General features: G+C 43.2%; 1 protein-coding gene across 1 annotated transcript; it reads right to left on the bottom strand.

Moving 5' to 3' along the window:
* Positions 1–313: 313 nt before the first annotated feature.
* On the bottom strand, positions 314–25,647 carry LOC107192449 (growth arrest-specific protein 2-like). The gene is given in 9 exon segments (XM_015581709.1): positions 314–578; positions 803–928; positions 1,667–1,691; positions 1,693–1,914; positions 3,087–3,333; positions 3,863–4,004; positions 4,161–4,285; positions 13,185–13,613; positions 25,547–25,647. Coding segments are annotated over 8 exon segments (1,314 nt in total). The 5' UTR covers positions 13,405–13,613; positions 25,547–25,647; the 3' UTR covers positions 314–371.

Genomic DNA, 25,647 nt, shown 5'->3' with positions numbered 1-25,647 from the left:
TCCACCCAACGAGACCCAAAAGAACCCACACGAATCCCTCAACATCGTCAACGCACCCGACAGCGGTTGGAAAGAAGGAACAAGTTGTCAACCGTTAGATTCGATTCCCTGTGACATATGCTTAAGAAACATTCAGGCATCGATCGTGTCCATTAGCACCGATGTCTGTATGTATATCTCTATCCTATCAGCCTGGGTTCCCCTAAAAACTCGTCACGGTTCAGTCACCTCTCGCACACAGACAAACACCGTTTCGCCATGTAACGCCACCCCGTCGACGTATCGGGTAATACATCTACTCGGATGTGACGGACTAACAGCAGGATGAACGTGAAGTAGCGTGGACATGTAATAGGCAATGTGCTTTTAGGCTAGCGGGCCGAGACGAATTCCGGCGGAGGACTGCGATACTTGGCGCGAATGGGAAGAAAGTTGGTGTGCTTGTTGCCGTGGGGTGAAGGCGGCGTGCTCTCGCGGTTGAGGGTCCTCACCTGACAGGGATCGTGCCTCGCCAAGAAATGCTCCAATGTGTCCCAGCCACCGCCCACTCGGACCATCATGTGTCTACCCTTCAGCAACTGTGAACACGTTTGGTAGCAGGATTATTAGTGAGTACCTGGTGTATGTACGTCCGTGGGGAGCGTATTCGAAAGAAGATTCACTTCAGTAATTCAAACAAGGGAAACGTGAATTAATTGTGTATGTATAATTTTGCGGTTCTAAAAGTAATGATTTAGATTAAGTGTTTTTTTTTTCTTCTTTCGAACATAGAGACATCGGTTTACTTGGAACGACTACTCACTCTGATGAAAACATTTCGACCCGCGATGTGATATCGTCCTTCGCCAACCTTACGCACCCTCAGCTTGGAGCACTTTTCCGAGGGACACTGGCAGAGTCTTTGAACAGCCTCCGTGGCTCTCCTTACCTGAAACAGACGGAGGGACGCGAGACAATGTAGAAGGTATGCGAGAAATGGTAGCGGGAATATCTTTACGTCGACAAAAGAACGGTCTGATGGACGAAGAACGATCGACCGTCACGCGAGATAAATCGACGTGGCGTGGTCACAGGGAAAGTCGAAGATGCGCCCGGTAAGCCTCGGTAACATCCGCTTCTTGGTATGCAGGAATTCGACACGCGAGAGGATCTACGACCGTGCAAACGCATACGTGAAAAAGCTTAAACCGAGCGCCGTTTACTTCCATTGTTCCTTTCTTCCTCTCTTCCTTGCACTCGCCATTCATTGAGAACGTGACGCGATGCGAGCTAACTGTTGGGAGTTTCGTTTGTATGCCACTTTAATGATTCTTGCCGATCGTAAACGGGTAACTCTAGCCGTGACTGGTAAGAATCTTTGAGATGCCTTGGGTACATAATGCGAGATATATTTGATATGTCTTACGTGTCATTGATAGGACAGGGTCACTTCAACATTGACTTAACAGATAACTACAACCTTGTTCGTATTTAACAGGACAATGAATTATTAAGCTTCTAATGTTAGAAAGAATTATCCTAGAGTACTATTGACTTTTCTAATCTTGAAGGAAGAACGATTGAACGATATCAGTTAATGTTTATAGGAGGTATTGATTTATGAGGAAACATATCTCTCCATATATGTACTTCGATAGACAAGTGTTCCTAGTATAAATCGTTTTACCTTGCGATCGAGTTCCGTTATGGGTCGGTTCAGCTGGCGAGGGCAAAGGTGAACTGGACGGTGATGGAACCTCGTCGGGATCCTCAGCGCTGCCACGGGACCAGTCGTCTTCTGTGGTATCACTGGGCACGCCATCGCTCCCTTGTGGCCCATTATCGCTGACCGACCTCCGCATTTCGGGTTCAAGGGTCGTGCCATTCGTTGGATCCAACCATCGTGTCGCCGACGACGCCACTTCCGATGCTGAACTACAAATCACGACATAAAAAAAACTTACTCGGAGAACTACCTGATACACAATAAATATCAGTGTTTCTTTATGCGACTTTTATCGCACACCTCCGAATTCTTCGACCTAACCCTCTCGTGAATTACCCTCCATCACGAAAGGGGGGAATATTGAAAAGGCTTTCAACACGATACACGATAATTACCTCCCATTCTTAGTTAAAAGGTATCTCCATGCGATTCTGCTTTTTTTTTACACGACAACGGTAGTTAGGAGAGACAGAGGTACACGCTCGCGCGCTTTCCGTTGCTTATCATAATTACGCGGGCGTATCTGCCGCAAGTTTGCCGTAAAATACCGTAAGCTTTACACACGCCACAAAACACCGCCGCCACTCCTACGGCGGTTGCGTTACGGTCGAGGTAAGTACCGCGCGGCTGGTTGTCTTTTCGAGAATGTAACGCCTCGCAGATTCGCCCATTAGGCGAATCCTTTTTCAGTAAACGGAGAGAACCTCGTCGAATCTGACTCTCCGAGTGTTTGCGCGCCTCCTTCCTCGAATCGCGTTTCATCGGGTCGTAAACTCACGAACGAAAGGGGAATTCACACGGCACGAGACGCGATAACTGCGCGCGTTCCCCTTTGTCCATCGAATCATCAAACAGAAAACTTTAGTTTTTAAAAGTTCCTCCTAACTCGTCAACCTATGAATTGTATTTAAGCTAGGAGTTGTTTATATTAAGTCATGTAGGAAAGCAAGGCATCTTGAATGAATGTGTTTGAAAATAATGTGTTAAAAGTACAGTAAATCATCGATGAGTGTTCAGACGCCATCCCCCATCAGTGGCCGCTTGACTGGTTCCAGGGAGACTCCCCCCCCCTTCCCCCAGTGGTGGAGATCACGTTTAAACACTTAGTGCCTTCGATCACTCATCGATGATTACTGTATTAGGTTATCCAAACGGACCCAAGCACCGTTGCTGTACGAATATTAAAAACGCCCGCCTTCTTACGGTTAATCGATACTGTGTGTACCTATATCAGTCTGTTGTGAAAAACCAATGACAAAATACTTTTCGATTGACAGTGAAGCGATCGACCTTGAATCGCTTCTGTTCAAAGATGTCGTGACGAGAAAAACAGATCGTTCAGAGAGCAATAGACAGTGTACTTTGGGCCCGCATATAATACCTGCTGTGTTTGATCTTCTCGGCTGGTGGTCTGGGCGTCGCGGTCGGTGACGGCGATTGGAATTGCCACGAAACCAGGCTGCTGTGAGATATACCGCTATCGGACAAACAGTGAAGATCCCTTTCTTGTTCCTCGGCAATTTCCCTCTCGAGCTGCACGAGTCCCGGTGGCTCCACGGAATAGATCGAAGCCAATCGAGCCACCTCCAATAGGCACAGCACGACGTTCCGTGGCTGCCCGTGGAGAACTGCCAATTATATATATATATATATATATATATATATATTACATGGGTAATGTACAGATGTGGAATATCTTTATGGGAACCAACTGGGTACGACCTTCTCATCCTACAACGTTCGAATACGTAAGGACCCTTTTTTGAAGTTCTGTGACTAGTTCATTTGTGAATTGTCCCTTTCAAACTTCTTGACATTGGGAAAGAATTCTTGGTGATCGATCCCAATTAAAATTACGTAAAGTTCCCTATGTTGAATTCCCTATATGGCAACTCGCGTTTTTTTCGCTTCTCAGGGATGGGAGACGCGGTTAATTCGAGGCAATTACTCTCGCCTCGGAAGCAATTTCAATTTGCATATCCGCGCGCGACGATCGTCGCTAGGAACGGAATTACGCGTCGTAAATTGGCGGGATTTCGCTTTTCATCGAGAGCACACAGGTCGTCGCGATGCTTCGACCGCGACGAAGGTAGGCCACGGAATGAGGATCGATACCGGGATAAGGATGGGGGTTCGAGATTAATTGGCTGGATTTACCGAGATCGTCGCTCTCGAACAGGAGATTCTCGTGAACGCCTAGACGACGGCAGAATTGGATAAAGTTCTCCATGTTGTCGCGGGAAAAGAAACTTCGTCTCGCTGCGTTCTCCCAGCATCGTCCTCTTATAACCGGTATTGACTGGAAAATATTTATCGGTCGTTTCAATTCCTAACAGCGAGTCTAATATATACAGTGGAAATGAAAAGTGAGTATACACTTTGAAATTATGGGATTCATTCACATTTATTTCTCTGAATTTATAATCTAACATTTCGTACATGTATAATTACTTACCCCTTTCGCTCTCCCAGCATCGATCGCCACCCTTGCCTTTTCCTGAATGACTCTCGCCAATCGACACACCACCACGCCATTGTCGAGGGCGTCGAAGAAGTTGTCTCCCGTTACGTACTCAGAGTCTGAAAACATCAGGAAGGGAATATTTTATCGTAATATACACGATTCCACGTAAAGATTTTGGTTTTCAAATTTTTCAGTCACTGTGCTCTTTTTCTATTAATCGCTGTGTCGACGAACGCCTAAACGTATTGCATAAACGTCCACTTGAAAAATAGTCAAGAGTATCGACGAAGTGGCGTCATTGTTGAGAACAATGGGAGCGACCCTCCCTTACACTCTCCACTGTAGACAAATTCTACCCGTGCAATGGTAGGGTGACTTTCGCTTTGTGGCAGAAATTTTCCACGAATAGGTTCTTAGGAGGCAAAGGCGTGCGACGAGAGAAATTTCATTACACCCTCTTACGGCCCTCCAATGGGACGCAACAATGAAAATCTTGAACTAAAAGTTGTACAACGTGGATCACACATGAGGGGGTATAATCGTGATAGCAATCTATCAATCTTCAAACAACCGATGCTTGGAAATTAATTTATAATGAAAATGAAATATAATCAATTGACCAAACTATCGACTGGATTATATTACAAGGAAAAACACATTACAGTGGCATTGAACGTTCAGCGATGTACGATAAATCCAGTCTCTCAGGATCGATCGAAAAATCAAATAATTCGGTTTAAATGGCAAGTACTGTCGGTTTCACGACAAAGCGAATTAACCTCGAACCGCGGGGTGAATTGCTATCGCGATCCATCAGACAGGATGGAGGTCCACGAAATGACAGAACCGCGTCAGGGAACGTGAGAAACGATCGAACGGTTCGAATCGTTTCAGATTTATCTGCGAAACCGCTACCTACGAAAGCGCGGGGTGTATTCTTCGATCGAATCAGTATGGATCTCGATAACGTGATCCCGTGGCGTGCGCACGGTCTTCTGTAGAGAAACAGTAGAGTCATTATGTACTTTAAATCCATTTATGAAGGCGGTCTCGTTCGATTAGCAGGTTAAAGTCGGTGCCGACACCGATTCATCACGACTAGAGGGAGATCTATCCACACATATACCCCGTATTCGCCCAACTCGAAGACCACATCTGCCTCATTTACGAATCCCATCGTATACCCACGTCCATCCTTCGAAAAATCGAACCTCGGCTAGAAACTCGAGAGACGACGACGGGCGTGCTCGGTCAAGCGAGAAACGATCTAGCCCAGGACAACACTCTCACGATAGGCCAACTCGTGCGTGACTCGTCGGAATCATTTCAATTTCGTTTCGCCGTCCTCCACGTATAAAACCTGGATCAAGAGACCCGGTGGGATATTTTCCAACGTCCACGGACACCTTCTCTCTTTATCTCTCTTGTTCCCGTCGTCGTTTCTCCCACGATATGCCTGGAGGATCGAGAGTGTTGTGTAGGTATATGTACTATATATGTATACGAGAGATCGACGCCCAGTAGAATCTAAGGAAAACCAGTGGGACACGATCCGTGCCACGTGATAATAGATATAGGTGGGATACGATGGGAAATAGGAACTAGGTTGGGCTGACGGAGCGATAAAGCCTCGCAGATACGGATGGTAATGAGAACCGGCGCGCGGGCTCGTGACTCGACCCGGGTAACAATAGGGTTGCACCCGGGGCAGAACCAAAGGGGTGGGGGCAGTAAAAAAAAGAACGTTTTAACGGGCTGGCTTATGGAGTAAAGTCCATCACACGTTGTACACCGCGAGCACACATACACACGTGTGCACGTGTAACGTTTGTAGGTACACACTGCCGCTCGTAAGTATTAGGACATCTGGTCTATATGAAGAAAATGTGATGTTTCGTAAAAATTACATTTTTCAAGCCATATTTAACTACTTCACAGTAGCATAAACAGTGTACATCGAATTTTCAAATTTCCTTCAGACTTTCCGCAATTTCGTAAAGCAGTGTATCGTTTCCCACGTATTAGATGAGTGTCCTGATACTAACCAACGAAAGTGTATACTCTGTAGCTGAAAAGTATGAGCATACTTTCTTAATTATACCAACCACTTAAAAAAAGTCATAAAATCTGTAACGCATTACATTAAAATTTATTTATCTTATTTATGTACCGTGTTACAGAAGCAGAATATAATGCAGCGTTGACCCAGCGCATAAACTTTTAACTCGCTCACTGCATTTTTTGGTCCCCCCAAAAGATCCCGAGTTCATTAAAAATACTATTAGTGTCCACATACTTTTCGAGTGGCACTCACTGTATATGGCCCACGGGCGCCCCGGCTGGATCTGGATTGAGGAATATTGCTCGCATATGGCCGGGAACACAATGGGCTGAAGCTAAAGCGGAGCTGCTGCTCGTGATAACAGCTGGCTTCGGTAGGATTCCTGGACCCGTGACTTCGATCTTACGAAAGATCACAGGCGTGTGAACGTATATGCATGTCCTATGTAAGTGCGAACAACCGCCACAACGAACTACAACTCGGTCACCCGGAACTTTCCGCGGTATACTCGAACCACGTACAAGTCTAATTTATGTTTGACGTTACAGCGGAGTAATAATGCCCACACCGCTCGAATCTTGCGCACAGCTGCTTAAGGAAAAGCCTCTATGTGTATCCAATAACGGTAATTAGACGGTAAATTTCCAAGTGAACTTAGTCCAGAGTGAAGCGTGCGTTCTTTTATGAAAAAGATCGAGGATTTAAAATGAATCGTGAAACACGGGTATATTATTGTGACGTGCATATATAATTTGTGAACTTTAGTTTTTATGGAAGTCCTACAATGACCTCAAAGGCTACCCAGAGGTCCCTCGATAGACCTCAATGTTCTCTGACAGACCCCCCGGAGGGAACACAGGAGACCATAAAGACCTTTCGAAGGTGTCTAGAATTCTTGGAGACTTTTGAAGGGAACTAGACTAGGTCGACTAGGAGACCCCCGAGATCCTTCAATGGCCCCCAGAGAACTCCTTTGGTCCCCTCAAAGGACTCCCGGGAGACCCCAAAGGGTCTTCTAAGAACTCTAGTGTTTGCTAAGACATTAATAATGCGGACTAAACCCTATTCACAATAAGGATTTTGGGTTTTAATTAAAATAGCGGGCAGTGCTAAATGCTGTAAGTGAGAACTAAATTTAGAATACCGTCTGTATGAATGGATTTTATTTGTGACTTCTTCATGGAAGGAAAGTAATTGATTGTATTGACCGACACATAGATCCCTCTTCTGCTTGAGTTTACTAAAAGAGGTTCATCAATATCGATCACTATCGTAATACCGTGACCTGCATTTCCTTTATATCCATGATATGCTACCCTTCAGTTTTAATGCTCGCTCGACCTCTTTAGTGCGATTCCAAGCCTTTTTCAGTGTCTCCGATGTCGTCCTTGGCATTGTTCGATCGATGCATTAATTCGAACGCGATGTATTACTGCAATCCCCGGCCTGTTACCATAAAACATGCCACGACTTGACAATTTTAATTTCATCGCTCGGGCCACACACCGGGTATCCCTCGGACGAAGGACATTTGAGTGAGTTATTGGACTTCTTTAATGTGGTGTTACTTCTCTCGTATGATGTTTATCTCGCAGGTTGATTTATCTTCTCTTGCGTGTCTCTTAACGTATCATCTGCTGTATTAGGAGTCGGGTATTTCCCCCAAAAAAATCATAATTTAAAAATTTGCGAAATATACAGGAAGCATGACTGAATGTCACACAAAAAGCACTTGTTTTTCAGCGTCCGGGAGAAAGTTAAATAATTAATAAAATGTGTTCTAAATTCTACCTTACCAGATAGAACTAAAATTATATCGAAAATTCTATCGTATTGAAAGAATTACTGGAAATCACCGGATGTTCAAGAAAATAAATTATTCGTCATTCCTGATTTACCAAGAAATCGATTAAAAACCCTCTAAATAATCACCACCTTAATATCCATTCCCCGTATCATTTTTATGCTGTCTGGATGGGTACAGAGATCGGCTCTAAACTGCTTTTCACAGTTATATCCCAGCGTATCCCATCGAAAGGGCACGGGGAGGATAAATTGACGAGGTTTCGACCCGTTCGATTCACGGCTCGCTGCTCGTTCATGGCTCGTGCCAAACGGAGGATCCCCGTTCGCGAACCCCGTCGATCCGCGCGATCCGATGAGCTCTCGCACGCGCAAGCGTATTACGATAGGCGTACGCCCATTATGCGTAATGCGGCTTCAGGTACACACATACACTGCCGATGCGGGGAGGCGAAGAAGAAATGGCACGAAGGAAGAGGGGTGCCCAAGCCGACTTCCGGTTGAGTCAGACCCACTGCGACTGCGAGACGACATGCAGGGTGTGGGTCGAAAGGTCCCCTGGCTGTTTCGCGTATTATTCTAATAATCCGCGTGGAATTTCGGCGATCCGCCGAAGATTGACACTTTAATGAAAGACAAGCGTGGGCTGAAGGATTCTCTTCGTTTGTTCGACGGCCCAAGATGTCCTTGGATGATTCATTTCAATCCGTTGTTTGAACCGATCTTTATAACGCATGACGTCTGCCAAATAATCGAAGTTCAAGATAAAGACAGACCATTTTTCTTCGTCTTTTCAACTTATTGTTGGTTTTTAGAATCTTTAGTGTACTTTTTAATATGGGATCTGAATTATGTATTTAAGCGTTCGAAGTATGATATAGAAATTAACCGGTTGATGTGGGTGGAATCGTTAATTAGACACTGAGTCTTAAGATGAAGCGTTCAGGGATTGATTAAAGATTCAGGATGTGGTTTTCGAATGTATACCATGCGTGACCCATTTCTGTAATCTCAGAAGACATTTATTCTACATATTCCAGTTAAACATGATAAATATGAGAACCTGTTACAGAATTAAGTAAGCAAAGACAGAAGTTGAACCACCGTAGAAAATCATTCCGAAAATCGTCGAAGTCGCGACCGCGAGAGAAATTTCCATCGATTTGCATATTCATCGGGAAACGTCGATAATTGAATGAACATCCAACGTAGACGTGCTTGAAATGATTCGAACAACAAAACTTCCAGGTCCGTCGGGTTATTTTTCTCCGCTAGCCACGCGATGCAAACACCCCGTGTGTGTACGCGTCCTCTCACCCTTGCATTAAATTCCCCCCCGCCCCCCCCTCCCCCCCAGTCGATTGAATGCAGACGGGAGAGAGATGACCGGGGCTCACGGTGCATTTCAAGCGTTTCTGCGCGGAACGGCTGGAAGCGTGTGGGTGTGTACTTCAATCGTACACCCGCCGAACGAGAATAGTAACTACACGGCAGAGGTATATACTCACACGATTCCACACCGTAAAGGCTGCCGACCTATCCGCCGTCGTTCCCACTTTGAAGCCGCCCCGGAGAGTGCCGTGTCACCGTGATATTGCGACGGGATATAATTAGACGCGTCTGATCAACCACGATACGACGCTGCCGCGATTCGTCACGGGCATAGATACACTGTACTCCTATTTATTTGATTGTTTAGAGACTTTTACTCCTACTTATTTGAATGATTAAATTGAATTTTAAGAGATGTAAAATACTCTAAGGATGTCACTGCGAATCTTCGTTAACCACCCTCGTGCACTGTTCGATTGTATATGTCGCGAAGAAAATGTTCGATTGATAATTGTAGTTTTTGTTATAGAAATTTTTCAATTAATTTGACACCAATATCTTACACGTATTATCATACTAGCGGCAAGCAAATATATATTTACTTGCAATATGTTGTTTTGTTGTGTGTAGGTGTTTACCTAAATAACTATTGTGTAGGTATTATCTAATTAAGCTAAATTTTAGTTGAAGCTCTGTGACTTTGATGTTAAAGAATTTTAATTCGAAGAATAGTAATGCAATAGGTTATTGAACAGTACACGATGGTTAGAAGAAAATTTAGATTCACCCAGCCGTTATTAGGTTGGTTGGTGTAAATCCTAAAAATGATAATGTCCCGTTTACTCTTCTATGCTTTTTTTTAAAAGAATCTGCGAGGAGAAACGAAATTATGTCAACACGAGATAGGCGTTTCCGTTCGAGCGAGGAGAAAGCTGCGAAATTCTTCGCTGATAAACGGTTATCGACGACGGTGCCCGCGATTCAAACGAAAACGAAACCGAAACCGTCCCAGTCCCATCTCCAGACGACACGATGTAGGTTTATCAGCGTATTAATCGTTTTTCACCGAGAACCGTTCCTCGTGTCGCAATCTTTCACGGTGGTCCAGATCTCGCGGCTGGATTCTTCGAGGTCGCGCGAAACTGCGCGTGCGGCTACGTTCACCAAAATATATGGCAACATTACGGACACATTTCGTACGGAGACAACCTGCCCTCGCATCGATAAGAAGCCGGTCTTGAAGATAAAATCGACGATGAAGGAGCAAATCGATTTCAATTCTATCTCCCGACTACTCGAGAACTTAATCTTTGTTGCCTGGATGTTGACTGCCGCTGAATATCCTTGACACTGTGGCCTTCCACAAATTGTGACGCTAGTACAGTATATTTTGGGAATTGCAAAAGATACTGATAATAAAATATTTTAGAATCCTGAGTTACCAGTATTGTTTCGAAAACATTAAATATTTAGAAAGCCCCCTGTTCTGGATTTAACTTCTTCAACCTACTTTTGCACTACACTATCAACTATAATTCTATATTCTCTAATAGGAAACGGTGTTATTTGCTTTGTAGAACCCACCGAGACGGCAACCTCGGCGTTCGATACAACCGGGGCTGTTCGGTTTTACCGATCGCCTCGTATTGGGACCGTATTAGGAAGGTACTAGTTCAGAAAGGCGGTCACACTAGTACCCGAGATTGAAATAAACATCGTCTTTCTACGAAGAGCTTGCTCGTAAAAAAAGAGGAATTCCCATCTTGTCGTCTGAATGCCAGTCTTTCGACTGGCTTAATAAATTTCATTAGCTTCAACCTTCTTATGTGCATCGAATCAAAAGAAACAATACCATTCGTTTAAGAGTTGAAAATGGTTCAATTTCTTGCGATTGGAAGAAAAGTAAAAGTTCGCATGTGAATCTGCAATAATACGAAAATCCTGGGCAGCTTGAAAAACGCTTGGAGAAATCAGAAGCTGTAACGATTCGAAGTGCGAGAGAAATAGGTGAAACGATCGAATAACGCGACCAGCCAACATTTCGTATTCGGTGAACTTACCCCTGATATCTCGAGCGGAACCGGAAAAAAACTTTTCAGGTTCTTCTAATCCGTTCCGCGATGCTTCTGAGAAACTAGCGATCCGGTCGTGCCGAGAAAACTTTCACCTACTTTGAAATTCGCGAACGTATCTCGCCCTGTGAACCGGGAATATCGGATATCGATGCTCGCGTTTGCAGTCTGGTCGACGAAATTGAGGGGAAAAAATAACGAGAGAAGTAAATTACAGCTATCGATTGCATCGAGCTTCCCTATGGCTCATATATGGCGCCAAAAAGTATATTATCCTATCTTTCCTCCATTAGGATTTTTCGATAAGTGTTCATGATACTTCTGAGCGATAGTGTATTTCTTGTTCGTTACTAGTGAAATAAGCGTTGAAAATTCATATACAGGGTGATACAAAAAAAAGGTTCATAACTTTTAGGGTAGATAGTAGATAGTACTCGACAAATGATAAAAAAAGAGTCCTGATAAACATAGGTTGAAACATTCCATTTGCCTGGATGTAACAAACGCGATCATAACCAGATCATTTGAATTTGATTTATGAGGCAGCGTCGCGACCGAGCGATTTTTTCGCGTGGTCTCGCGTGACTGTCCGCCCGAAAACGCGCGACGAAACCGAAAGGCCAAATGTTACGAATATCCTTTCCCACGTCGTGCCAGATGCGAACCTTTTGTGCCGTACGAGCGCCGTGTGTAGTACACAGCCCCCAACAACATCGCGATGGAAACACGTTCGACCACGGAAAATAAACGAGTTCTGGTTCTGCGCGGAACCATCCGATCATTCGTTGCGTCACCACCTAACTTTCGTAAGGAAAATCGAGCCTCAAATTACACGGGTTGCTTCCGGAATACACAAATTATATTATGCACTTTCCAACGCGATGAAAATATTAATAGATTACGTAAAAAATCGTAAGAGAAATTTGCACAATAGTGGAAACGGAGCATCTCTGATAAATCGACGCGATATGAAAAAGCGTATTATGCAACAGAAAGGGGTATCGCGGCATCCCGCCATAAATCAGTCGAATTGATGATTATCCGGCTAATGGTTATCGGAAATTCGCGCCGGAAATCTGAATCGTTCGCCTGAATGGGATGCAAGGCGAGGATCCATCATCAGTCAGAAGTTGTCTAGTATTCTCGCCTTGTGTACGGTGAATTGATAGAAATGGGAACACATGATTGCTCCTTTCATGTTCCAGACGAAAAATAATACTCGACACGAGAGACTACTGAATGTAGAGAGTATAAAATCTCGTGTCGAATAGAATTACTCCAAATCCAAGAGCAATGTCACTTTTACAAGTTCGTCACACCTGGTGAGCAAAATCCGACCGTAAAACACACAAAAGTGGAAACAAAAAGTATATTTGCTTTCGAAGATTTCACAGCTCTTTACCAATCAATGGGGACAAGCGACACGCGTGGAAGCGTTTTCGAAGCGACTGATCGGTAACGAATCGATTCGATTCAGCTTTCGCCGAATTCAGATAAATCGACAACCATTGTTTCTGAACTTGAATCCCGTTTAGTATATTTCCTCCTATTACCTTCTCAATTTCATTGCGGTTCATCGAAACTATAAATGAAGAGACAAGAGAAAAAAGAAACTTCGAGCAAAGTCACTACGGAGACCTGTTATATTTTACTGTTAAAATCTTGAACACCCTGTAGACAGACGATTGGAAGGAGTAGCATAAATCCTTGCCAAGGATTTCGTTGGACGTCAGCGTAAATACTCACTTAACGTTTTATTGATCCAATCGGCGAGGTCCTCCTGCAGAGGCAGCAACTGTCTGCTTTGGGCCGAGTGCAGACGCTCGTGATAAAACTCGGCGAACTCTTCCTCTTCCGGCGACGGTCTCGGTACGTCGGCGCGATTGAACACAGTCACCGACGAGGGTCCCCAGCTGCTGCGATAACGGGTGTGCTGAGACGACGGGAATCGATTGGTGTACGACATCCTGGAGGCGGAAACTGGCCTCGAGAGTGTCCCGGTGGCCCGCACCGGTCTCTCCGGGTTTCGTCTTCGCTTGACGTTCGTGGTCCCTCTTCACAGCCACCCGGTTGTCTCCTCCCTGTTCGAATGTTCCACCGGGTTCCACGGGTTTTACGCTACTGAGGTGTCCCGGCGACGCTGTGCGATGCAGCACGTCTGGCGATTACGTGAACCTGAATGAGAACAGAAAGAACCGTGGATATCGTTTTATCGCTTGTCGGGGAAATATATCTTTATACACGAGTAGGCGTAGATAGAAAGGAAAAGCTTTTTAGCTGATGTTTTCGTAACCGTCTTTGTCGGATGTGAGCATTTTTTCATGATGGACGAATTAAATGTGCATTGAGTTTCGTTATTAAAGATTGCTTAGAACAATTAGAGGATCGTATAAGGTAGGTTATAAGGTTCTAGTATCGTACGAAACAAATATTAATTTCTAAAATTTGCAGCATTTCTTCGACTTGTTTGGCGCAACAGAACCGTCCACGATACCGATCTTCTAATTGTTATGAGCAGTGTACGATAGCTAACAAAGGAAGGCACGGAAGTGTACCCCTCATATTTTTATGAAACTTTGTATGTCTGTTAAGCGGTCAAAAATAAGGAATAGGTATTTTTTTTATCGGCTGAGACGCGACTTTAAGGGGTGAAACCACCCCTCGAAGTTTCGACCCGAAAGTACTATCTCGAAAAACAGTTGCGGTTTTTTATGTAGAATAATATGGTGCTAATAAATTGTCGAAAATATAATTTGTTTACAACAAAAAAACTTTCGGATCGAAACTTCGAGGGGTGGTTTCACCCCTTAAAGTTGCATCTCAGCCGATAAAAAAAATACGGATACCTTATTTTTGACTGCTTAACAGACATACGAAGTTTCATCAAAATCGGAGGGGGACACTTCCTCCGTGCCTTCCCTTGTAAGTCGATACTAAATGTACAGTTTGACTTTTTCTCATTTCCTGTTCTTTGCTAAATTTGATTTACATAAACGATAGATAAATACCCATCGAGCCGTAGCTCGTTGACGTACAAGTCAAAGGGTAGACACGGACCACGTTAGCATCCGTCAGAAGTGCCATTTACTTTTATTATTTCTCCTGTTTCAAGTAGACCCGCGCAAACAGGCGATCTGATAACCAGGCCCGAGTCTCTCTCGAGAGATTATTCGTGGGATCAAACGATACGATGATGCCGGAAGACGTGCGCATCGTGGCCGTTCCGCGTAACCATAAACGGGACGCGAGACTCGTGAGTGGTTGAAGACCTCCGGAGCACGCTTTTGGTATACACACGGCGAATGACTGGCAGCAAGGAAACGGAGCACGTTTCAAGTGCGTTTTGGGAATGAATGGGTTTTGTGTTACGGGGATCTGTTCATACGACGCTGTACAACCTATATTTCATAATAACTATGAGAGGAATGAGACTGCAAATACGTTTCTTTTTGGCGACCAATTGGATGGCTAGACGATCAGACTGGTATACCTATACATATGTATACTGTTCGATGATTGCACAGCTTTCATTCTAAGCTCTGGACTCTGCTTTTCAATACTATTCTTGTTGCTGTATTGTAACGTTGAGAGCTTGCAGAAACGAAGGTAAATTCAGTAGTTGAATCTCATCGTCGACACTTAAAAAAGTCTGCAATTCCCATGGTTTTGCATTCCATGGCTGGAGTATCGCAACCGCGAGCTGTTCACCAAGAAATTACGATAAATTTTCATAAGTGCACAAACACCTCTATATTTAAACGACATTCAAACCCGTCATTAACATTCATCCTCGGCCCCCGGGGCCGGCAAACGGTCTTCGCAATTTTATGGTGTAGTACGCGTCGCGTAGGACTGAACGATCGAACGGAAGAGGTGTTAAAACACGAAGGAAAGATGAAAAAAAAGAACGAATGAATAAAATCTTCATAAATCCGCTGTACGTCGATCGGAGGACACACAGAGCAATATCGTCTCTCTCCGGTGACGCAAATCCATCGTTGATGCAAGAATGCGTTGCAGATCGATGAAATGAAATCCCAGTAATCGTCTCGGGTGACTTCGGCCGGTGCGAACCTACGAGTGTCCTTCGACATCGATCTATTAACGTGTCGTCACTGGCTGTGGCCCACGTAATGCAATCCGTCGTAAACAGTTGACGACCGGTAAACGTGTCACCAGAAGACGGATACTTGTCTCTTTCCTCTTTGGAAACGTTTAGACGAAGAAACAGTCGTACAAGATGCAAGACGATTTTCCAATTTTTACCTGGTCGATCGAATAATAAGGTCTAAAACCGCGAATCATCGACGGACGAGAAACAAGATACATTTCGTTTGCTCCTATCGATAAAGATAGAACCTCCCTGCAATCCAGGACTGGCGGTTTCTCATGGCTGAACGATGATGCGTGTGGGCGCGAGAAATATCACCTCGATGAAATTCTTCATAAATCAACGGGGTGATGGATTATTCAACGTGACGGTCGGCCAATTAATGCCGTTTTCGCGTTATCGTGACAAATCGAGCAAAGAGACGCGTGTGTGCCAGACTCAAGGTAAGGCCGTTCTATGCAACGAACAAGCAGACGATAACGAAGTTCGCGGCGGGACGTTGTTTGCTTTGGTACGGGTATTTCTTAATTACAAGGTCTTACGAACTCGATAGGCACTCTGGTTCATAGAGATTTATATGTACAGACGGTAGATATTGATATACATATAAACGCGGGTTGCTTTGATAATTTGTATCTTGGCACCATTTGAATGATCTGTGGTTACAGTGAAACTTTACGGTTCGGACAAAAGTATTATTATTTTCAATGACTGATATCGAAAGAGAAGAAATACCGCTATTTCCATGTAATAAATGGATCCGTTGCGAATGTATAATACGATCATGATCGTAATTGATGGAAAGTTCGTTCGGGTGATTTCAATGCGTGGCAAGGATATCACCGTTACTCTCGGAATGGATATTACCAGAGTTCCAAGTTTCATGAAATAAACATATGCTTCTCGATGGACGAAAAGCAGCTCGAGGCGACCATTCGACATCGAATAGTGTTGCAAAGTGTGCACCCACGCGCTGAATAATCTATGCCAATTTTAATCGAGCTCTCCCAGCCCAAATGACGCCATATTTAAACGTAGTGGATTAGAGACACGGCAGTTCGTGTCTAGGCGTTCAAAGCACGGATATACAAGATGGATCAGGATGGCAGATTACTTTAATTGATGCACACCCAATTTGTTTTCACAGCACACGAGGAAAGTGGAAAAGTCTTCGCAAGCGTTTCTTCATTAGCACTTCATGGTTTCACTGATCGCAGTACGATCGGGCTCTTGGAACGCGGAGTGATATAACGGCTGAACACGTAAACATTTTTGTTGCATCGTACCTTGGATTGTTCGATTCTTTTGTCTTCTTTGGTAAACGACGCTACAGTGATTCCCAACTGTAGCCAACCGGTGACCATCTTTCTGTCTCAAAGGATCGAAAAATTAACCTAATACCCTGCATTGGAAAATATTCCTCTTTTCATCCTAACACAATATCATTCCTTCCCTTATTTTTTCTTTCTCTATTCTGCAATCATCGGTTGATCCTAAGAAAATCGAGTAAATTTTCATATTATACAGAAGCATATAATTACTTAGGACCCAGCGTTCAGGACAAACCATTTTTCCTACAAGTGAAACACATCCAACCAGATCTTATCGACGACAATAATGACTTAACAGGCTGAAATATAATCAATTTCTAAAGAAAAACTAATAGCGCAGTACTGCAGCAATAGGAAATCCTCGAGTATACAAAATTTCTCTCACTCTCTCCTTCGCTTTCTCGTTCCACCCTCGAAACAGTCACACCCAATCTGATCTTCCCAAAAGTATAACACAACCGTCTCAAAAACTGGTCTCCAACTTGTGTACTCTGATTCGACACAATCAGAAGCACATCGTCGAGTCCGCAAACATTTCTCGTCTCTCGAAACAAGCTCGCGGGGAGATAAGCGACGAGCCATCTCGTTATTCAATCATGAAAACCGCGTCGAAGTCCATGGTGTCCGAGGAGCAACGACCGTCTAACAACAATCGGAGTCTCGCCGGTCGGGATAATCGGCGAATTGGATCGGCGATATGTAGCTCGTGTGCGGCTTCGCTCGACGACGACGACGACAGTTGCCCAGAAAGATTTTGCTGTCCCCGCGAAGGCCGCGAAACGGGTCGTGTTGTATTGTACAAGAGAGACTCGTCACCGGTCACACGCAGACATCCGTCGACGCACGTCCGGTTCGTAGTACGGGGCTGGCTTGATCCTCTCGCGTGCACGCGTGGGCGACAAAACCCATTTCGTCTGAACACGTGTAACACACTGACACACACCGCTAAACGACAATCGTTCCATAGCTGCACGCGAATATGCACCTCCGATTCATGGGACAGCTTCGACGTCGGGTATGCACAGGGTGTCCCATATAAAAAGATTCACTCGAATATCTCTAAAGCTGTTGACGATATTAAAAAATGTTTCAGACAAAAGTTAAGTGGTACTAGGGGAGACACTTTTTGATGTATCTTTCTTCTATGTGGATACGTAGAGGTCATATGAAGGTCAACTTTGTTTTTTCAAATGGAATCGTATATTTTTTAATTAAAAAGAAGTAAGTCACTTATGGCGAATTACTGCATTAAAAATATATGATTCCATTTAGGGAAATATATATATATATATGTAATTACTAGAAGGTAATGAACCCAAGTGTCACGGACGTTACTGTTGTTACTACTCGATAAAATGGATTGAATTAAAAATTGTATAGTTTCAAGACTGAAGATTACAAATGAAGAACACACAGGGATCGATGGCCTTAAACGAAGCGACAAGCAGAGAATTTTCTTGTTCGAAAGTTTCCGGACAGCCGCGAAATTCGCCGAGGAAACGTTTCGTTGACGCGGTCCAGTTCGCCCGCCGCATTCAACGTTCACCGCGCTAATTTCAAAAGCATCTTTTCACTACCCTCGCGGAGAAGGAAAACCCTTAATTAGAGCGGCCGAGTGAATCTTTGAGAGGGCTGGCTTTCTATCTTTCTGGTAAAACCACGTACATACGTCCACGACGAGACAGATAAAGCACCAAGAGGCCAACTCGTGAAGGCTTGAAATTTCTAATAGAAAACCATCTTCTGGAGATGCAAATGTTTTCGGAAATTCTAGAATTAGGCTAGATAGAGACGATCCCCGTGGTGTTGTTGCGATATCAGCCAATTCGCTATTGTATATACAAAGAGGAACTACGTTATAACGATACGATTAAAGATTTTCGCAAAATTATGTAGAGGAATTACTACATTATGGACAGAAATTACAAAGAGGAGGTTGTAGAAATTGCAAGAGGATGGGGCTCATGTCCACCCAGAATTAAATGGGAAATACACTAACATTTGGTACGTTGCGTTTTTCATACTAGGTGCACTTAATTAAAAATACACAAACCCAGGTTACGTTTACGTCACGGTATACGCGTATTAATTGCCTGAATAGAACATCAAAACGCAGTATACAACATGCTTCGTATCATTAAACTTTAAACGATGTTGTGCAATGAAACCACGGTGAGCAACAAGTTTTACTTGTTTTTTTCACTTTACCATATTTTGATATCTCGCGTAGGTAATTAATTCAATTGGCAAGCATTGAACACGATCAGCAAAACGCCCGCGCATTTAAAACTTCCAAGAACGAGAGAATATATACTATGAGAGAACAACCACTAAAATTGGCACGTCCCACAGTGGTCCAGAATCAAAATTTAGCAGCTCATACGTTTATATAGCTCAAGCAATTAGAAATTTTGAAACTTAAGGAAAAGTAGATAAGTGAATAAACTTGTTAATTTTAGGGATCCCCTTCAATGACGTCATGATTCACCAAAATGTTTCCAGAAATTTGTTATTGATCAGTTGATCTGTTAAATTTTGATTCTGGACCACTGTAACATTTGATACTCGAAACCACGTCGGTTCGGTTGTCGCAAATTCCTCGATTAAAAGGAATACAAGGTACGACGTAATACAAAATACCGTGCTTCCGGCGGATCTACCGCGTATCGCTTTCATCACGTTCTCCCTCGGGTCGACACGCGACTTTGTCGGTTCCTTTTAGGGATCAGCTCGTCGACACTATCTTCCCGCGTAATCCGCCGCCCACGCCTCGAGGAATTACATGGGCTGGCAAAACGTCGCGCGGACATAAACAACCGGTAGGCATAATCGGTGGAAAAGATGTCTGATGCTGCCGTAAATTGCAGAAGGTGTGAATATAGAACATATTGTATACAAGTAAGACGTTATTAGTGCGAGTAATGAATTCCAGACATTGATCGCGTTATTCGAATTCGCACTCTTCTAATACCTGAAATACAGGAATTGGTTCTAATTGAAAGAAAATATACAATAACTTTTATTAAATGTACCTTTTCATACGTATTTCAGTAAATTATAATGAAAACAACGCGTAAAACGTTAAGTACAACATAGTACATAGTTTACTCATCATCTCCACGAAACAGAAGAAGTTTGAAAATCATTAACCCTCATCCGTCCCTCATTTTTCCAATTTAATTTGTCCCTTGGTGTCAAATTGATCCAGTGGTAAAAATTAATGCAATGAAGTGATAAATAGTGAAATTTGCAAATTCTTTAAAGTAAAAATCACGAAGCCTCAGCTAACGTTACCTGCACATAACAGAATAACGTAATTTCTTGGGAGAATACTGTGTCAAATTAACACAAGGGACGGATGAGTGTTAAAGCAAAAGATTAACTGTTTCCACAGTCGTACCGAATGAAAGAAGTATCGCAAATCTGGCATTAACTGAATTTCTGTTCACGTTAAATGCGACCTAGTATAATTTTATATAGCACTAAATCGAATATCGCACTATTTGGTACTTGCATTAATCGAGACCAACCTCATGTATCTGCATTGGAAAAGTTGCATCATCTTTTATATCCACGTGAATTCGTGTTTCCAAAGCGTTTTTAATTTAATTGTCTGACAGTACTTTATAACGTGATAAAAGTGTACAATTTAATGCGGGACGATTAAAAGAGAGTTGTACACTTTCCGAAATTCATTACTAAACGACTTGTATGAAAATACAGCATAAACCAGTGGCGCTTAAAAATTCATTTACTAAACTAAGTGAAATCGAATCTAAACAAATCGACGTCCACTGTCCTCAACATCCGTTCGCCGTTAACGAATCAAATTAATTCTACAATTTCCGAAGCTATCTGCATAAATATCGGAAGTATCTCGACCGCCAAACCGGATCGTGATTCGTTCGAGTCTCTAAAACGCCCGTTTTAATGTCCACCAGACCCTAATTTCCGTTCACCAAGCGTCGTTCAATTCAAATCTCACGGTTGGATCCGGAGAACTGTGCACTTTTTATTTCAATGTCAGTCAAATGAGAGAAGAGGATCGAAGGAATCCGTCGGCGTACAAAATAGCGCGCGGCATCAACGCGACTAATTAAATCGCATAAACAGAGCGTGCCTATGTCCAATTACCGTTCCAACGAGACTGTACGTACACGTTTCTGCGTAGTTTGACCGGTGCAGAATGGTTACTAAATTATGTTCGGTTCCCCTACGTCCTCTCGACTAACGACGTTGGGATAAGCGAGTATATTAGAATCGGGATGCGCTTGAGAGAGGAATAAGACGGACACAGGGAAGGGGAATGAGGGGTAAAAAAGGAAGAAACGTTTCCTCGGGTACACGTGAATAAAACCTGGCTACCCTTCGTAGGCTGCCTTCTAATGACCCCTGGTCACAACGGTTGAAGAAGCCACAAGGGAGAAAATTACTGTTTACAACAACCAGTGGCCATTCAGTTGATTAAAACCTTTTAACCCCACTCGTTCGTGATTGCTTCTATCAATCTCTACGGGGTGTCCTGTAAAAGTTTTCATTTTTTAACTAGTATATGACATTTGAATACACATGCATGTATTTTTTTATCGTAGAATTCATTTTTCTATTTAGAAATCAAAAAAGAGATGAAAGTTCCAAATTATTGCCATTTCCGTAACAACTTTACAGAGAAAAAAGAGAGGGTATTACCACTGTATAGAAAAAGGATAAGACTGTGTGTTGTACAGTCCCCTTATGTCATATTAATCCGTTACGTGTATCGATCTGTCGGCAAAATTACATATTTACGTAAGGATCTTCGATGCTCGAAGTTCGTTGTACTCAAAATACCATTTAGGTGTACGCTAATTCTTTTTCCCCTTTTCTTCCAATAATTAAGTTCCGTGCATACGTTGTTACACTAAATGTTGCACGGTCGTTATGCATGTTGTTTAAGTTCTATTGAAAACGATAGGCAGCTGCAGTTTATTTGCATCGCTTGTGCGTTGTTGCTCATGTAGAAAGTCAAAATCGTGCTTGTGCAATTTTTCGTCGAACAGCACGAGGTGCCTCGGGCCTCTCGGGGGACGAGGAATAGGTAATTCTAAAGCGCGGTAATGCTCCGTTAGCGGTAATAAGATTGAGGTAATAAGCAACAGTTTTGGAGCGTGACCATAGCGCGCGTGGGTATAGGCGCGTTCCACTAATCGCAACGAGGAATTCCTTCTACGAGCGAATTTCGTAGCCACGACCCAAAACCGACGCCGTGAAAGTTCGTGCATTGATAAGACCATTTTCTCCCTCCTTTTGTCCTTTTCTTTCCTTCGATTTGCGAAAATAGCAGTCAAGCGTTATCGGTGCTTCCGGTGAAAGTAGAATCCACCCGTGGAGCTTCGTTCTGAACGAGGTAGGAATTAGTTAGTATTATACGATGTTGTACTCGGATGCTCGGAATTGCGAAAGAAAAAAATAACATTGTTTTCTTGCAAATCGTCCTGTAGGATAGAGAACGGTGGAACTTCTTGTTGGGTGGTCTAGGACATAGACTCGAGGAAGAGGGTACTGAAGCGTGTCGTCCCGAAGAAACCAGATTGGTATAAAGTTTCCTGGAGTCTAAAGTATCTATAACTTTAGTTCACTTTATGAGAATCACTTTGAGAACGATTTTATATAGTTTTATGAGAAGGAACCGTTGTACGACACACAAATCTCTGCAAAAGTGTTAAGAAGTTATTATTCTCAAACGATGCCTTGTACAATATTACATGGTGATCTAAGAAAATTGAAATTTCGAAGAAACTTGAACCTGTTAGTGGAATAGGGCGAACGACCTCCTTTTTTCTACACCTTGTCGTGTAAGTACATAAGACAGAGCATAATACATGTAAAATATTAAGTAACAAATGAAACATATCCTGTTCACCAAGTAAAATCACATGTAACGTTAATCAGTCTAGAACACCTGAACCGATTATAAATTCTACGAAAGCTTATTAAAAGGTGTGCACGATGTACTATCCAAAAGTGTGTCACGATGCCAACTTTTAACGGAGAGCTTTTCGAGCACTGACAGGCACGCTGACCGATTGAGTCATTCAAGTAAATGATTCCCATCTAAATTATCTTGGCCAGGCCATAAAGGAAATGATGCAGTGCTAAAGATCAACATAGAAAACGATTGTCTTTTAGTATCTCCCGGTTCGTCCAAACGGCCATTAAAAGAATATTTCCAATGGCTGAACGTTTCGTCGACTTGCATCGCGAGCTCATTTGTTGTTATATGCATGCGGCAGATATTTCCCGAACAAGTTCGTTCGGAGTCGTGACTTCGTCAATCGTGGCCGGCGATTATTTTTCTCGTGAACGTGTGTTCTTGTACTAAAAGTTCACCCACGATCTCCGCGACTGCGCCTTAAAACTGGCGGTGGACTTTTTAGATGGACGTTTGTTAGCTTGGCGCCCGACGTCATTAGATTAACATCGCGAAACGATTCGATTGCAGAAACTCGGTGTTCATCGTTGTTTCACAGGACTTTTGTGAAACATAAGAATGTTGTTGTTATTCGAAGAATCAAAGACTGAAGAGTAGTGTGTCCGCGGGAGCACACCTTGTGCAATCGATTAACGAAAGCCTGCGATTGAGTAATTGCATTGTTTCCAGGAAAACTGTTTCAAAACGTCTTCGCCGGTCGATCAATGCATGTGTCCCGTTGACACCGTGTTAATGAAAATATAATCACTGTGAATCATCGACGCTCTCCGATTGTATCATCGTGCGAAGCGTGATTGAATAGCTATTGAACGCTAATAAAACAAGACATCAATTACCACTAAGCTTTAAACCCTACAGAATCGACTAATTCTTTTCACACCTCTGGCTGTTCCTAGAAAAATTAGTGCCCCGAAAATATAACATAGGAAAAGAATGACTGATGATCTTAAATTTGAATCGTGAATAATTAAATTTGATCATTGAAAGTCGGATCTATCGTTAAATTTAACACAAGGGTCTCGATAGAAGAGAAAATAATATTTTCACATCGGAATGAACAAGGGAATACGGATCAGTAACCCCATCATTGGATCGAAATAGTTTTAATGCAATTAGACGGAATCTGGAATTCAATTTTCTAGCAGGCGAACGAGACCGCTCGTCAAACATTTGTCCCAGTAATGTATCAGCGACAAGAGCAACCGCAATTACAGAATAACACGAAGATTCGTGTACTTGTTACACGTATACACCAGAGCATACGGGCCAGATATACTCGCGTATACGCGTAATGAGGCTCGTAGTAGTAGCAGGCCGTTGTCCGACGCCTTAGAAATTCTTTAATGACTTTATGTCGCACCGCGCACACCAAGAAATGCAATTTAAGCTCGCCTCTTCTATACGGTCAGCCGAAAAGAACCGTCAGCTAACGTTGCGTGCAAATTAGAAAATCAGTCTGACATCTGCCTCGAACACATTTCTTCGAATTTCATCCTCCTCGTTTACTTTTCACGATCATTATCCCGTAACTAGAAATATTCTTCTAGCTCCAATTATTCTGTTTGCGAAAGGACACTGTTAGACTTCCCCAATTGTCTCAATCTATCCATTACGATTAAAAATAGCAATGAACAGCGATCTCCAGCAATTTGCAACTTTCCCTTGGTCAACAAAATCTTTATTTCTTGATATTTTTATTGAACAATCTTTCAGCTGATCGTGCACTTTAGAGGCCATCGTATCAGAGAGTAAAACGTATGACGAATCGATAAGAATCAAGACCAATCAATGCGTATATCCGTATCGACTAGGTAAACACTGGTCAACAATGAGTGTTAATAAAGTGCCCCGGAGGTTTCGGCCCGAATAATGGACAAGCACGTGGTGACGAGATTACAGTCACTGTTCGCATACAATCGCTATTAAACAAGCCGTACGACATACCCTGGATATACATGTATACGATTTTCTATTGGCGACGATCAACTCTCGCTAATTTACATCAATCCCGTCCAATTTACTCTAAACACTTTATGACACAAGCGAAGGGTGATCGGCAACCGGGGGTGGCTTCTACTTATCGTTGCCCCTTTCACCGATGTCAAGCACCGAAGTTATCGTACCACTCGTCGATTAATTACTGACGACACAGACGTGGATATCGATTGATTCGGTGAGGTTATCGTACGGTCCCTTCTTTCGCCTCGCTTAATCTCACACGGAAACTGTAGTACACCTGGTCCACCATGCATTTCGATTAAACGTTCAGGGCTTAACATTCCGATTTTGGAGTCGACATTGTAAGTACAATAACGCCAATATACTTCTTCTACTCCACTTACATATCTAAACATTGCAAAACTCAAAATTCCAATTACCAATAAAGAAAATGTCACTCGGAATAAAAATCCATCCCGATACTGTCATTAAAATTAGCAATGCATCCAGCATGCAAGGATTCCTCATCTGAACTACTCCGAAAATATTTCTGTTCAACACTGATTCCACACCATTCCAGCGCAGTACCAACAGTGTATGTATATATGCAAAAACACTGTCAATAACAAAAGAACGCAATAACCTTCCCCAATTACTACCATCCCCGTTCACCTCGCCGAAACGAACGTAAACGAACGCGCCGCGTCTCACGCGTGGTCTCAACATCCACCGACAGAACGACGATATTTCCGCTTACCTGACGTATCCCCGTTAACATCTCATGTTTCCGGTCCCAGCACAGCCACCAATAACGGGTCCAACCACGTTTCAGGTACGATTATTCACCGTGGGACAAGT

Source organism: Dufourea novaeangliae, unplaced genomic scaffold, assembly GCF_001272555.1.
Source record: "Dufourea novaeangliae isolate 0120121106 unplaced genomic scaffold, ASM127255v1 scaffold343, whole genome shotgun sequence".
Taxonomy (NCBI): Eukaryota; Metazoa; Arthropoda; class Insecta; order Hymenoptera; family Halictidae; genus Dufourea; species Dufourea novaeangliae.
This window is presented reverse-complemented; position numbering and strand designations above follow the sequence as displayed.